The sequence below is a fragment of the Mytilus californianus genome, unplaced genomic scaffold, assembly GCF_021869535.1.
Source record: "Mytilus californianus isolate M0D057914Y unplaced genomic scaffold, xbMytCali1.0.p SCAF_55, whole genome shotgun sequence".
Classification (NCBI taxonomy): domain Eukaryota; kingdom Metazoa; phylum Mollusca; class Bivalvia; order Mytilida; family Mytilidae; genus Mytilus; species Mytilus californianus.
Genome location: NW_026262707.1, coordinates 145,893 through 161,529, shown reverse-complemented (window position 1 = coordinate 161,529; position 15,637 = coordinate 145,893). Strand labels below are relative to the sequence as shown.

General features: G+C 33.4%; 1 protein-coding gene across 1 annotated transcript; it reads right to left on the bottom strand.

Annotated features, from left to right (window-relative positions):
• Positions 1–4,737: 4,737 nt before the first annotated feature.
• On the bottom strand, positions 4,738–9,654 carry LOC127703909 (uncharacterized). The gene is made up of 2 exons (XM_052207963.1): positions 9,472–9,654; positions 4,738–9,083 (listed from the first exon to the last, which is right to left on the bottom strand). The coding sequence occupies exon 2, from the start codon at positions 8,947–8,949 to the stop codon at positions 4,738–4,740; it is 4,212 nt and encodes a 1,403-aa protein (XP_052063923.1). The 5' UTR covers positions 8,950–9,083; positions 9,472–9,654.
• Between the last annotated feature and the right edge of the window lie 5,983 nt (positions 9,655–15,637).

Genomic DNA, 15,637 nt, shown 5'->3' with positions numbered 1-15,637 from the left:
AAAGTTAAGAATATCTATGACAAGTAATAGATGTAAACTGTAAACCAGTGTGTCATGATTTGACCAAGTACCCTATGTTACAACAAAGTTCAATGTATTAGAATGAACTTTTATGTTTTAAAAAATAGTTCATTCTGCCTGATATGAAAATCTCTATAGAACTTTAAATCCTTGTTTTTGGTCTTAAAATATTTAAAGAGTAAATTAGTTACTAGAACTTAAGTAGGATTTTTTTAATATAGTTCTGAAGAATTTCACCTGTATTTCAAATAAATGCATTTCCTACATATAACTGTATTTTACTTACAGTGATGGCAGATGTTCAAAAGCCTAAAACAGAGATGGACTTTTGCAAAGATCTGTTAGGTGATGAGAATAGAGAAATTATAGATGTCATCAAATATCAAATTCGTCTCGAAAAATATCCAGGCAACAGATCATTTCAATCTTCCTTAGACATTGCTATGGCTAAATTACAAACTGCAATTTCAAAAGAACATAATACACTAAAGAAAGTCTTTTTAGAATCAAAATTAAATCCTAAGATATCTGGTAAACTAAAAAAAGCAGAAATTCTTTTGAAAAAATGGAAAATATATTTCTTTTAACTCAATTTTGGTCGGGTTTCCATTTTTACTGAATTCAAATGGTGATCACCTTGTTGTGGTGATAAATTTATCCTAGATTTGGAAGGATTATTGGGTTTTTCTTTTTTTGAAACTCATATTAATAAGCTGAATGTTACATGTATGTTATTTCAATGAAAGAGAAAGCAATTCAAAATGAAAATCTTGTTTTTATTGAACTTTCATTGGACTGCTTCAATATCTATTTTACATGTTGATGTATATACATGTACAATGTATATGGTAGTTAAACCATCAAAACTTTTCAAGCAAAATGTTATTTGTTGGCAACCAAACACTAACGTTACTTAGTTTTTTTTATCTTCATTTCAAAAACTAACAGTAGTCACTTGACAAAAATAAAAGGTCAACATTGAAACCAAGTGTTTGTATACTTTGAAGGTTTTATGAAGTTTGAGTTTATGTAATAAAGATAATGTTAGTGAAAAAATGTAAATACCATTTCTGTGAGCTTCCTCTCAACAAAAAACATGTGGTTTTAACAATGGATGGTATTTAAATATAGACAATTGCATAACAATAAATGAGAATAAGTTATGTTCAGTTATGGTGACAGGGAAATATTAAGGTGGCAGTTAAAGGTGTGCACAATTTAGGTACTTTTGAGTTATTTGATCTGTATCCATCTACTTTGAACTGTTTAATAGGTTTCCAGTTACAGTAACAAATTTTGCAATTACATGTGCAATATTAATATTTAACCAGTTACATTGTCAAAATGGATGTCAAGCTTATCTACCTAATCATTTATTTTTTATTAATAAAGAATGAAAACATATAGGTTAAATGGAATATTTTCTATACTACTTTGTCTTAATATATTATGAATTCTGGATTTTTGCTTACACACTTACTTACATGCTAAGGATTACAATTATATATTTTTCTCAAATTTGTCAAATGCAGAAAATTTAACAAAGAATAAAGATTTTAAACATTTTAAGACTTTTATGTACATGAAAAATTTGTTTATTCTAATACATTCATAATCATATCATAAATATATTGCCACTGAAAATTGTGTTGTTTTAATTTATTGAAAATTTGGAAATACAAATGTATATAAAAAAGATGTGGTGTGATTGCCAATGAGACAACCCTTCACAAGAGACCAAAGTTAAATGACACAGAAATCAATAACAACTATAGGTCACCATACAGCCTTCAACAATGAGCAAAACCCATACTGCATAGTAATCTATAAAAGGCCTCGAAATGACAAATGTAAACCACTTGTCTTCAAACAAGAAAAGTAATGGCCTAATTAATGCACAAAAAAATGAATAAAAAACAAATATGAATATGTAACACAGCAACAAACGACAACACACTATCCTGACTTATATAGGACAGGCACATACATACATAATGTGTTGTAGTTAAACATGCTAGGTTTTTGTAGCAACATAAGCGATGAAATTTTAAAAAAAAGTGGCAGGACAGGAATTTTGAGTAAAAGAATCCAGGACATGAGTTTCAAGTAAAAAAAACAAAACAGAATGAGCGACTGGGCAAAAAAAAATCCAGGATAAACTTGTAAAAAAAGACAGGACCGAGTTAACTAAACAAGAATGTGTCAGTTTTCGGTAGAGTTGTTTTAAAGAGATGGGAGTTTTTTCTGCTGTTGACCATCCACAAGAACTTGCGGTCATCCAATGTTCAGTACTTCAGTACTTTGATAAATTCTGTCTGCACCTAATATTTTTCAGAAACATATGGAACTTGTTCTGAACTCTGTTCCAATTTGTTTTATTGGACTTCAGATGGATTTTGTTAGTTCAAGAACTAACTTACCCAGCCCACCCATGTCTCCTTCCAGACTTAGGACAGGTGCAAAACTGCCAAAATCATGTATTTTGCCCAAAGTTCATGCATTGTCATCTAATTATTTTCTGTGATCTATGATTTTCTCTATAATCTTGCAATTTTTGCTGAATTTCATGCATTTGTTGAAAATTTGGCACATCTGCAAGTGCATGTAAAATATAAAAACCCAGAGACAGACAAACAACAAAAAAAGAATTAGGGACATGCCCCCAGATTGAAAATTTGTGATACTTTTGCGGCATAGCAACTTTAGATAACATATGTATAAGGCCAATTATAACATACAAATAGCCAAATGTATCAAATAGAAATTAAAGGGATATATCAAGTAACAACTTATCAGTTAACATAGGGCTTTTTTCTTCCGATTCTTCATAGTTTATGAAAATTAACTTTAATTAGATTACAGTACAGACTGTAATAGCTGCAGAAAAGTACATGTAGCTCTTCTAAAGCCCCTGTGGTTTTTTTTTTATTGTAGTGCACAACATCTATGGTCCACAAACAAACAAAAATAACATCAGGACCTAATCTAGTCCAAATAGTCATGATAGTTATAACGTCTTTGAAGGCTATTTTAAATTTTTGCTTTGACGCCTTCCTGCGACGTAAGGCGTCAAAGCAAAAAAAATATAATAGCCTTTAAAGACGTCATAGTTATTTGACTAAGACTTATATATATAATGAATCATGATTGAGCTGGGGTTTCACAGCTTCTGCAACAAAAACAGGGAGCCTTAGTTAAAATATTGCAACTTGTGCAGTGTTTTTTTGGTCATTTGATGTTTAGGCCTCACCAATTTAATTACTTGTTCGACGGACCCGCCCGCACCAATTTTTTTTAATTATATATAATTCTTTTGGAAAATATGAGCCCTTTAGTACTAAAAAGTGTTTAACAAAAAAAATATTATAACTTATATTGACCCCTTTATAAATGGGATATTAATAACATAGGGGTTGTTCCCAACCTGATTATGACATGGATGGAGAAGTCTTATTGGCACACATACACCATCTAATTATTCAATTATATCTTGGTGAACAGGGAAAAAACACTTCATAAACAAAAGAAATGTCAGAGTACAAGTGATAAATCAAGTTTTAATATTGTAAAAACCTACTATTTTAAGTTTTTAAAAATAAAAATATAATCGCTCGCCTTTACTTTTCAACCTTCGGCTCAAAAATTTTCAGATTAAATATTTTTTTACAAAAATTTTCAAATCGCTCGCTCGCCCCAATTTTTGGAGGTCAAAACTCCGTAAAACAAGAAATCAAATTGGTGTGGCCTTAGTATAACTTAGAAAAAATAATTAAAAAGTTAATACACAGGAATTATGAAATTATAGACAGTAAATTTTAGTAGCCAATCACTGTGCATCTGCATGTGTGTCACCTTGATTTTAATAACATTTCAGATTCCTGTGCAAACAGAGAGATGCACCGAACAGCTGTACTTATTCAGTTTATAGCCTGCCACAAAAGTTGAAGAATTCTGTATTTAAATTTTCATATGTCTGGAGATACTTCGTATTTGAAATGCCAATTAATGGTCATTTCAACTGCAATTTTTTCAGGCGCAATTTTATTATGAATATATATGACAGGTTTTCGCAATAGATAGCAAATCATCAAACTAAAGAAATGATAAATTAAATATCCTCTTGACAGGCATCGCTAATTCAACGGATTTAAGGCAGGCGACACGACCAACAGGATAGAAGCACGTGTTCTGGTCAAAAATTGACATTCTGACACCAATATATCCGCTAATAGAGGTATTTTCTCCATTATTATTTGACTTACTTGATGCATGCGATCATAAATGTCCTAACAATCACTTTTCTTGCCCAAAGAAACATAATTCTACAGTTTATTTCAGGTTTTTCTAGGAAAAGTCACTTTACTCGTTGAACAAACAGGTGCCCTCAACATTCAGAATACAAGCATCCAAAAGACCTCGAGGAGATTTTGATTGGTCGTTTAGTCTGAATAGGCGGGGCCAAGTCCGCGATAGAAAAACTGCTAAGATAAATAAACTTTACTTATAAATGTAATTAGTATGGCAAATCATAGTACCTTAAATAATTATACACCATATCGAAATACTTTTGACAACAATGCATCGTCTGTATTTACCATATAACGAAATCTTTCCTTGCGACGCTCAGTGTGCATTGATGACGTCATGAATAATAATAAGGAACATGGAGTTATCTCCGCTTGGTAAAAAATCCGGGAAAAAATGTCCAAAAATGCCTTAACAGTCCCGCGTAGCTTTTCCTAGTACAAATCCAAGATGTGTTGTTCCATTCTTATCAGTAGTTCGTATGTAGGCAACTGCCGCAACAGCTTTTTCAGATGAATCAGAAAATATACAGAGGTCCTTGTTAAGTGTCCAGTCTGAACTGTAGTTTCTAGGTATCTCCACTTGTTGGAGAAGTTGAAGAGAATCTTTCCAAGATTGCCATTTCGACTGAAATTGCGGAGGTAATGGTTCGTCCCATTCAGTGGATTCTTTCATAGTTTCACGAAGAATAAGTTTTCCAGCAATGGTTACTGGTGCCGCAAAACCTAATGGATCGTACAGTCCATTGATAACTGAAAGTACACCACGTCTAGTAAATGGTTTATTGTCTAATGATACTTGAAAGGTAAAGTTATCCGACTGAAGATTCCAACTGACCCCAAGACTACGCTGTACAGGAAGACAATCGTCACTAAAGTCAAGATTTTTCAAATCTTCAGATAAATCGTCTTTTTCGAATGCTGCCAGAACTTCATTCGAATTTGAAGATATTTTATGCAGGCGTAAATTGCCGAATTCTTGCAATGCAGATTGAGTTCTTTTTAACAAGTCTACTGCCTTGTCACTGTTTGAATGAGAAGACAGTGCATCATCCACATAAAAGTTATTATTTACATAGGTTACTACATCTGATCCATATTTTGACTCTGCCATTTCAGCGGTTTTACGTAAGCCAAAGGTTGCGACAGCTGGAGAAGGGCTGTTTCCAAACACATGAACAGCCATTCTATAGTCCACTAAATCTTTCTCCATATCATTGCCTTCATGCCATATGAATCTAAGAAAATCTCTATGCTCTGGCGTTACATTGAAACTATAGAACATCTGTCGAATGTCTGCTGTAATTGCAATTTTATCCTTCCGAAACCTCAATAAAACTCCAAGCAAGCTGTTAACAAGGTTTGGTCCTGTCATCAATACGTCGTTTAGAGAAGTTCCTTGAAATTTAGCGGATGAGTCAAAAACAACTCTAATGCGATCCTTCTTTTTCGGATGATACACCCCAAACATAGGAAGATACCACATTTCTTTCGGAGTCTCTGTATTTTGTGCTCGTTCAGCATGATTATTGTCAAAAAGAGTTTTCATGAAGTCTAAGACATGTTGTTTTTTAACAGGATCTTTACGCAAACTTATATCAAAGGCTCTTGCTCGATTTAGAGCTTGTAGACGATTATTTGGTAGTAACAGACGTGATTTCTTGAAGGGAAGTGGAGCAGTCCAGTTTTGATTTTCATCTTGTTGTATTTCATCTGACATTAAGCGCATAAACTTTTTGTCTTCAATTGACATACCTTGGCGGTTGTCATCAGGCTCAAGTTTAAACAAAGACGTTGATAATTTTTCTGAAATATGAATACTATTGTCACATGGTTCAAATATTGATGGCCTCCCATCTTGTTGTACAAAAGTTTTCATAGCATTGACAGTGCTAGGGTAATGCGCTCCATCCAGACAAGTCTCGCCTACAATAACCCATCCCATCTTGAGCTTCTGAGCAAATGGTTGATTATGACTTCCTAGCCTTTGTTCCAGTATGTGATGAGCTTCCACTGCATCTCTCCCTATAAGGAGTAAAATTTCAGCATCCTTATCAAGGTGCGGTATCATGTGTGCAATAGATTGCAAATGAGGATGAGCTTGAGCAATTTCATTTGTCGGAATTTCTTGTCTATTATTTGGTATTGAGTCACACTCAATTAAAGTTGGGAGATCTATGCAGTAATTGTCTTCAAGCGATTCAATTATGAAACCCTTTGTTCTCCTACCGGTCATAGTAAACTGACCACTACAACTAGCAAGTGAATATTGTTCTGGTTCAGTATTCACCTCAAAATAGTCTAATAACTCTTTCCTTGCTAATGAACAGTTGCTTTGTTCGTCTATGATTGCATAAGTACGGATTGGCTGTTTATCCATTGTTGTATGTCTTACATTAACCAACACAATTTTTGCACATGATTTTCCTGCAAATGTATTTCCACAAATTTGAGTACATTTCGAGTTAACAGAACTCTCCCCGCCTTGACTGTTGTTGGGTTTCTGGACTCTATCCTGACTTGCGTAAATGTGCATAGCCGCTGTGTGATCAGTACTTTTGCATTCAGAACATAAAACATTCTTGTCACAATTGCGAAAAATGTGTCTCCCAACACAACATTTAAAACACAAACCATTTTTCTTCAGTAGAGCTCTCCTATCTACAATACTCATGTGTCTAAAAGCACGGCACTCATCCAGTAAGTGATCGCTATTATGTATGGCGCAACGCATTTTAGAGTTTTCATTGGCGTGTGGTTCATGTTTGTCTTGTGAAACATTTGTCTTTTTAACAGCAAATTGTCGTGTCTTAAATGGTTTGTCTTCGTTCTTGGGGGCAACATATGTATCGCTTTCAAATATAAATCTAGGATCATTTATAGTTGAAGCCATGTCATTGATGAAGTCACAAAAGTATGTGAATGGTGGATATAGAACTGAATGTATTCGTTTGTATGTTACTGCTCTATCTCGCCATTTAGTTTGCAGGTTAATAGGAAGTTTGACAATTGTAGGATTCACACCGACGGATGTGTCGAAATATGCTAGTAGTGCTGCATATTCTTGTTTTTCTTTAACTGAACGTATTTCTGATAATACATCTGAAAGTTCAAACAATTTTTTCTTATCTTTATATGTTATCTTTGGAAAAGCCTGTAATTTTTTCTGCAGGGCACTTTCGATCATTTCTGGGCAACCATAACGTAGAACTAATCTGTTCCAAGCACGTGATAATGCCACAGTTGGATTTCCTGAATTTGAAATTTTGATGCTGTTAATTTGACGTGATGAGTCAGGTCCTAGCCATTTGATCATTAGGTCAATTTCTTCAGCAGGACTCGCGTCGATTTCTGACATTACACATTTAAAAGTGTCTTTCCATGATAAATAATTCTCTGGACGGTCATCATATTTCAAAAGTCTAGATATTATTAAGTCCTTTTTCATCAAAAATTTTGAAAGTTCCTGGCCATAGTTTAGACTTAATGTTCTGTTGTTGTTTGTATCAGGAATTTGTTCAATTGTCTCTTTATGTATTTGTTGCACAATTTGATTTGCACTTGACACTTGACTTGCTATTTTTCCAGTTCTCTGTATAGGCAGTTCTTCATTCATGTGTTCGTCATTGCGTAAGAAAGTTTGTGTGTCAATGTTGTTCACAGCTGGCGCACTGTAGTGAACCGGCGTTTCTTCATTCATGTTTTCCTCATTGTGTAAGGAAGTTTGTGTGTCTATGTTGTTAACAGCTGCACTGTTGTGAACCTCGTATTGCCTGTTAACATGTTTACTTTGCTCAATAATATACTTAGCCGTTCGTTGTTCAGTTAACGATGGGGATGAAACCTCTGTTTCCCTGTCTGATTCATCAAATACTTCCTCCATAGCATGCAGTTCAGCCTCTGCAACTGCTACGTCACGTTTTGCTTCTAATTCTTTTGTCATTTTCTCAAGTTTCGCTTTTTCTAAAGTAGTGTTCGCTTCTAGTTGTGCTTTCTGTTGCACAAGGGTTGATTCTTGGTCGACATACTCTAACCTCTTTCTGGCTGCCTCTAAATTAGCTTTCTGTCGCATCATTGTAGAGCTAGCATTGCTACGCCCTGATCGTCTAGATGTGCTTGATCTATGGCTCCTAACTGAGTTGCTGACATTAGGTTCTTTTTTCAATTCTTGTTTCATTTGAACATCTGTTACTGGAGTAGTAGTGTCTTTTTTCACCTGTTCACCTGTTTGTATGAAAGCTTGAGTAGGTTCATGAGGTTTTAACTTTGATAAAGAATAATTCATTGCAGTTTCAGTTTTATGCATGTTGACACTGCGTATTAACTGATGGGCTATGAGTTCGCGTTGACTGTCGAGTGTATTTTTACGTTTCAAATAATCTATATAACAATCAGATAAGTTAATGTATTTATTTGTTGTTTCTTCCAGTTGGGCAGCTGCTGAAGCTATTTCCTCATGCCTTGCTTCATTGGATAGCAAAATAGAGATAAGTCTGTCATTTTCCCTGCTTAGTGTAGCTAATGCTTGTGAATATTTATCAACCTCACCTAGGTATTGTTCATATGCTTTCGGTGTTAAATGTTTTGTCCTTCCTTCCTCCTCTCCATCACCACTTGTCGCCATGCTGATGGATCTTTTCACTGTTCTGCCTTGGGCGCAGAGAGTTAAACCATATATATGTAGATCATTTTATTCAATTAAACATTCAATGCGTCAGGAGCTGACAGATCATGAAGCCACATACATTTGGTGAAAAGCTACAATATAAAAAATAAAAACTAATAACTAACATTGTTAACTACCAACTGTAGTAATAAAATACAAAAAATCTATGATTGAAAACACTCAAATCAATGAAAAACACAATTGACAAAAAAGGGGGAGAATGTACTGAACTGACTTGACTAGAGTTGTACAAAAATTGCTGTCTTCATAAAAATTACATATGACTTAGAAATATACCAAATAATACTGTTTTCGCATACAAATAAAATATTACAAAGTTCACACATGATTATTTACACAAATGCCATCGTTCGTAGAATGTAAGCTGTTTGGATATATGCTTTCTCATGACTTATACCGCAAATAACATAATAATAGCTTTAACTAGAATATATAGTACATAATGGCATTATTACTTACATCGTAATTCACCAAGGGACAAGGAGAATGATAATGTTCTTCGTAATTATGTTCAAAAATTTATCAAGCCATGCTGCAGGAAATGTAAAAACAATGTGTAAAACAAAAACAAGTCGGATTAACCACAATTATCAAAAATGCAGGTTGCGTATAAAGAGGGATAACTCTAATGATATTCTTGGCATTACAACCAGGGTTTTCGATATCACAAACTAGTCAAAACATTTACTAAATGTTATCATCGGTACAAGGACATCATTCGTAAATATAATTCAACATGCAGACATCTTATACGTTCAGGCATTTCGCATCCAATTTTTTATGGTAATATTCTTTACAAAGCACAACATTGTCGGCATTCACCTCAAAAGCTAACAAAACCTTTAAACAGACTTATTAAGAAGGGATTAGTTACGATACTGTTGTCAGGTCATTAAAGATTGCATATTTTGGCTTTAATATTGATTCACTTATAGGGTCTTTGCATCGGAAATAAGCTTTTTTATTCTAAAACCAGTTGTTTGCATGCTACAGGTTATGGTCTCATATTTTATGATGAAATAATACTAAACCCATAACGGATGGGATTGTACTCAATATTCATATGGTAAAGACATAATCTTGCAATCGGTTTAATTGGGGTCTGGATCTGGCAAGGCAGTAAACTGCTAGTAGACCTTTGATAATTTATGTATTACTAGAACACACCCGCGAAATCGCGGGCATTCGAGCGTAATTGAAAGTATGTAAACTGTTGTAGGATGAATTTTTGTAAAAGATTTATGACTAGAGAATTTTAGGAAAGGTATCAAAAGTCATCGGTACTTGGGGACAGGACAATTTTTTTAGCCCTCCCCCTTTTTCCACAGTCCGTTTTTTTTTTTTTTTTTTTCTGTATACTATGAACATACATATACTTTAAATAAAGTATATTTGCTATTTACTATCAATTCCAAGTTTACTATCCACGGCGGTCACTGATATATTATATAGACTAGGAGACTATCCACGGCGGTCACTGAAATATTATATAGAGAGTACTGCCGTTGATAGTAAACTTGGAATTCATAGTAAATAACAAATACACTTTATTTATAGTATATGTATAAATAGTATACAGAAAAACGCGAAAATAATTGTCCTGTCCCCAAGTACTTATGAAAATTATGTGTAATTTTATAGCAGTCCTAAACGGAAGTCTTTTCAATGAATTCCGATGACGGAAACAATATCCGGACGCCTTTATTTTCGTTTTCCTCCCAAAATAAACCAAACTGAATAATCATAAGCGAGGATGACAAATGCGAATATGCATGATACCTAAAGGACACCGAGGCATGATGATTAATTTATTGGGGAAGGAAGAGAAGCGACACACAAAATGAGGTCTTCTCGTTTAACAGTATAGATTGTCATTTTGTTTAGTTTCCTTTGTTATCTATTCTGACATCGGACTCGGACCTTTTTTGAACTGAGTTTCACTGTGCGTATTGTTGTGTGTTTGTTTTATCTACATTGACTAGAGGTATAGGGGAGGGTTGAGATCTCAGAAAACATGTTTAACCCCGCAGCATTTTTCTACTGTCCCAAGTCGGGAGCTTCTGGCCTTTGTTAGTCTTTTATGATTTTGAATTTTAGTTTCTTGTGTATATTTCGGAGTTTAGTATTATGTCCATTATCACTGAACTAGTATACATTTTTGTTTATGGGCCAGCTAAAGCACGCCTCCGGTGCAGGAGTTTCTCGCTGCATGGAAGACCAATTGGTGGCCTTCGGCTGTTGTCTGCTCTTTGGTCGGGTTGTTGTCTCTTTTGACACATTCCCCATTTCCATTCTCAATTTTATTACAGAAAAAAGTCAAGAAAACAACATTTAACAACCAGGCCCAGCTAATCTCTTAAAAATGGCTTTAAACAGTAATGAAAGACATTATCTTTCTAGGAGAGGAATGCGTATTAATAAGTGAGACTATGTAAGGTAAAAAGTTTCATAATTTACTTGTGAATATATTGATTTTTTTTTTGGGGGGGGGGGGGGGGGGGGGGGGGGCTATCAATCAGCTATTCATATTTGGTTTGTTTTCTATTCATTTATGATAAATATGTTCAAAATAAATACTTATGATGTTCAATTGAATTTATTTGTTAAATTTTGTATTATGATGCAAAACCAACTTTTTATAGCTGACTATGCGGTATGTACTTTGCTCATTGTTGAAAGCCATAGGGTGATCTATAAATGTTAATTTCTGTATCAATTGGTCTCTTGTGAACAGTTCTCTCATAGGTAATCATTCACTTCTTCATTTTTACAATTAATACAAAATTCTTTATAAAAAAATTATCACAGTTAAAGACATATTAATCATTTATACGTGGCATAAAAATGTAGACGACCATAATTCTGAAATCTGCAATCCAAATATATCTTTTAACCTAATGTACTGGTAGTATTTAATATTTTAAATGTAGTACAACTTGAAGAAATAATTATTATTATTATTTGTGCAGAAAATGAATCAGGATACAGAAACGATTCCAGAGGGCTATGTTCCACTCTCGGAAGGGCATCCAATATATGTCCCTGTCAGGTGGCTGACTGCAAAAAAGGGCAGCTTCAAGGGAAAAACAAAATCGGGTTGCTTCAAATTGATATTGAATGGGTTTTTCCAACCACAAAAGTTGTTGGCATGCCAGGTGGCCAGTTATCTGAAACACACTTAGGACAGACATTAAAAGGTATTTAAAATTATTATTTTACTCAAGCAGAAAAAGAAACAGCAGTAGCAGTAGAACATTTGGGAAAATTCAACATGGACCAAACTGACAAAAACTTTACATTAGAACATCTAACCCAGAGGGACATGTCTTTGCCAGAATCGCTTAGTTTGGATACCACTAAAAATGATAACCAAGTAAACTTTTTTGACATCGACTTTACATCTCCAATGCAACATACAACACCAACAGTCGGAGCAACAATCAAAGCCATTAACAACATCTTTGAGAAAAGACATCATATTCTTACATTAGAATACACAATGAAAAAAGAATCAACAAGAACACCCATATCGTTTAATACGAACATTGACTTTATACCATTTTATGGATCGAATGAAGCGAAAGACATCTGCGTATGGAAATTAAAGGCTATACGATAAGAATCCGACCAGTATATGGAAAAATTAACCGCATCCTGCAAGGAGTTTACTACCAAATGTACCGTAGATGCTGATAAACTTAAACTGGAGCTGTTCAAAGAACTAAACTCGTGTTCTGAATGTGGTAACAAGGCTATCACCGAGTTCAAACAAGTGGACGGAAGAATACAGAACATGTGTTAAGAGAATGAACTAAACATCCGGTAACATCACCAAGTTTAATAGGGATCGAAACCGCCCTTACTAAAACAGACACGAATCTATCGGCAATTTAATCAGAAGATAAACTGTGCATTTGAGTATATTACGCTATTTGTTCTTACTTAGTTTTTGGACTATTATATCACTATACAAATGTAAGTCTATCTCCAGATTAAAACACTAAACTTTTATACGATAGATGCTGGTATTTATTTCTATTTTTAATTTACTACGACTGGCTAGTCAATGTTTGGAGAAAATTATATAAATATTGGCCCTATCAACTGCCACTGTACATATTTTAATAAAAACCCGATTTATTACTCCTAAAACGAAACGATATAATATCTCTCAATCTTGCACACATTAACTATGATGCATAGTATACCATTTAAGGTAGATCATAAGTATATACTTTTTGAGATAGAATTTTCTTATACTTTGCCAAAAGGAAGATTTTACTATGCTTTTTTCAAAAATATAATAAAAAGTATGGGTCACCGTGCTATTTTCCAAGCAATGAGTCGTTGAAAATTGCCTAAATTTAGTTAGATTGTTCATGAAAAAACACATTTGTGTGCATAACAAAAATTCTATGAGATAGAATTTTGAAATAAATTGTAAAAAGATAGGTTTTATAATATGTTTTAAGAAAATAAAGAAAAAATGGTGTCACCGAACTTGTTTTCTTGCTACAAGTAAAAATTAAAAATTTCCCTATCAGTCCAGTATAAATTTTTTACTAATAGAGTTATCTCCCCTTAAATGGCTTACTTGAAAAAAATGATTCTAAAAACACAAAATTTGATATTTGTTTAAATATTTTGAATAATACAATAAATCACCAAGTTTTCTTTATATAAATAAACAGTCTAACCGTTAAAATTGCAAATCTGTCTCCAAATTTGCAGATTTGAGCAAATAACTAGACCTATTTTGTACTGAGATACAATCCAAGATGGCGGTATACCATGAATCTACCTTAAGACATGTAAACAAACAATATTTCAGTAACGATTACAACAAACAAATATCTATACACTTTACAATGTAATAAAATCAACGGTACCAATTGTATAGTATTCCATTATTCAGGGATGTGCAGAAAAATGTTAAATTTATACATTTTTATATTAAGCAAAACCACAAACTACAAAACTATTCACCTTATTAACTTTCGACAAGCCATTCTATTTTTATCACAAATCTGACCCTAACATTATCTGCAGGTGATCGCTGTGTAATACGAGAAATGGGGTTCACATAGCACGTGCACCGAATCAATTCACTACTTTACAATCAACATGGCCAGACGCTTTAAACGAACTATTAAAAACAAATAGGTACGACATAAACTTGTAGAAAACAATAACAATGAAAGGAGTAAACTACATACTAAGTTGGTAAACGATGCCAAATTAACCGGCCACTTATTTTATTGATAATTACATTTCATGTTACTAGATTCAACCACTTTTTAAAGATAACTGCATAAGATGTTACATTAAGTCAGTCAGTTTCTTTATTTATAATTCTATTACATTTTATAAGATTCAACTACTTTATATTGGAATTGTAGATGTCACCTTAAGTCCGTTAGACTCTCTAGATAATTGTATTTAATTTAACATATAATTGGCCACTGCTTTAACGATAATTTTATGACATTTTACAGTAAATTTGACCACTATTTCGATGATTGTAAAAGATGTTACCTTAATCCAGTCATTTTGTTCTTCACAATTGTATAAGATGTATCCTTAAATCTGTCTTTTGATATTTTTTTTTACATTTAACAAGACTTCATCACTTTTTTTATAGATAATTGTATTAGATATAACCTTAAATCGGTATTTTTCTTTATTGATTATTTTACCAAGATTCTAAAATAAATTTGACCATTTTTTTTTATTTCTGAATTATATTTTACCTTATTCCGGTAATTTTTCTTCATAATTGTATTTGATGTAACCTTAAGTCTGCCACTTTCTTTATTGATAATTTTATTACATTTTACGAGGTTCGACCGCTTTTTAAAGATAAATGTATTAGACCTAAAATCGGTCATTTTCTTGATTGATTATTTTACTATATTTTAAATAAATTCGACCACTTTTTTATTATTGTATAAGATGTAACATTAAATCTTTTTTTTTTTAGATAATTGTATTAGAAGTAACCTTAAATCGAACGCGTTTGTATGAATACACGTATTATAATTTAAATTGAATAGGCCACCTTTTAAAGTGAATTGCGTAAGATGTAACTTTTATTTGGCCACTTTCTTTATTGATAATTTTATTAAATTTAACAAGATCCCCAAGGTTGACTGGGGAATTGAAATATGTTCACTACATGTCTTCTTCCGACCGGCAGTAAAACCCTTGCCAAATTGGGACGTCTGTTTGGCTGTGCGGGATGTATAAGTAAGCAGTCAGAGTGCCACGCTCTTTGCACGTTAAGAACCCTTGCAACAACTCTTTGAGGGGTCCGCAGGTGGCCTGTTGCAAGGCTTAATTTCTGTTCTTATTCAATACACCCTCATTTTCCCGTGGCAGTCCAAATTCCCCCGACCTGCAACCCAGTTGACCTGTTTTACAGGACCTACCTATTGTATTTATTGTTCATTTGTTCTCGTCCTGAACATGCATGAAATATTTGCTACTGGATGTTAAGCAACCAACAATCAATCAATCATTTTAAAAGATTCAACCACTTGATCAAGCTACTTCATTAAAAATGAAATACTAGATAGACTTGTAATTAACCTAAACGGAGCACTGAAGACGGGTAGAAATTGCTTCA

Bases quoted from the DNA above. Each gene is read 5' to 3' on its own strand.
- LOC127703909 (XM_052207963.1), bottom strand. From the start codon at position 8,949: ATGGCGACAAGTGGTGATGGAGAGGAGGAAGGAAGGACAAAACATTTA.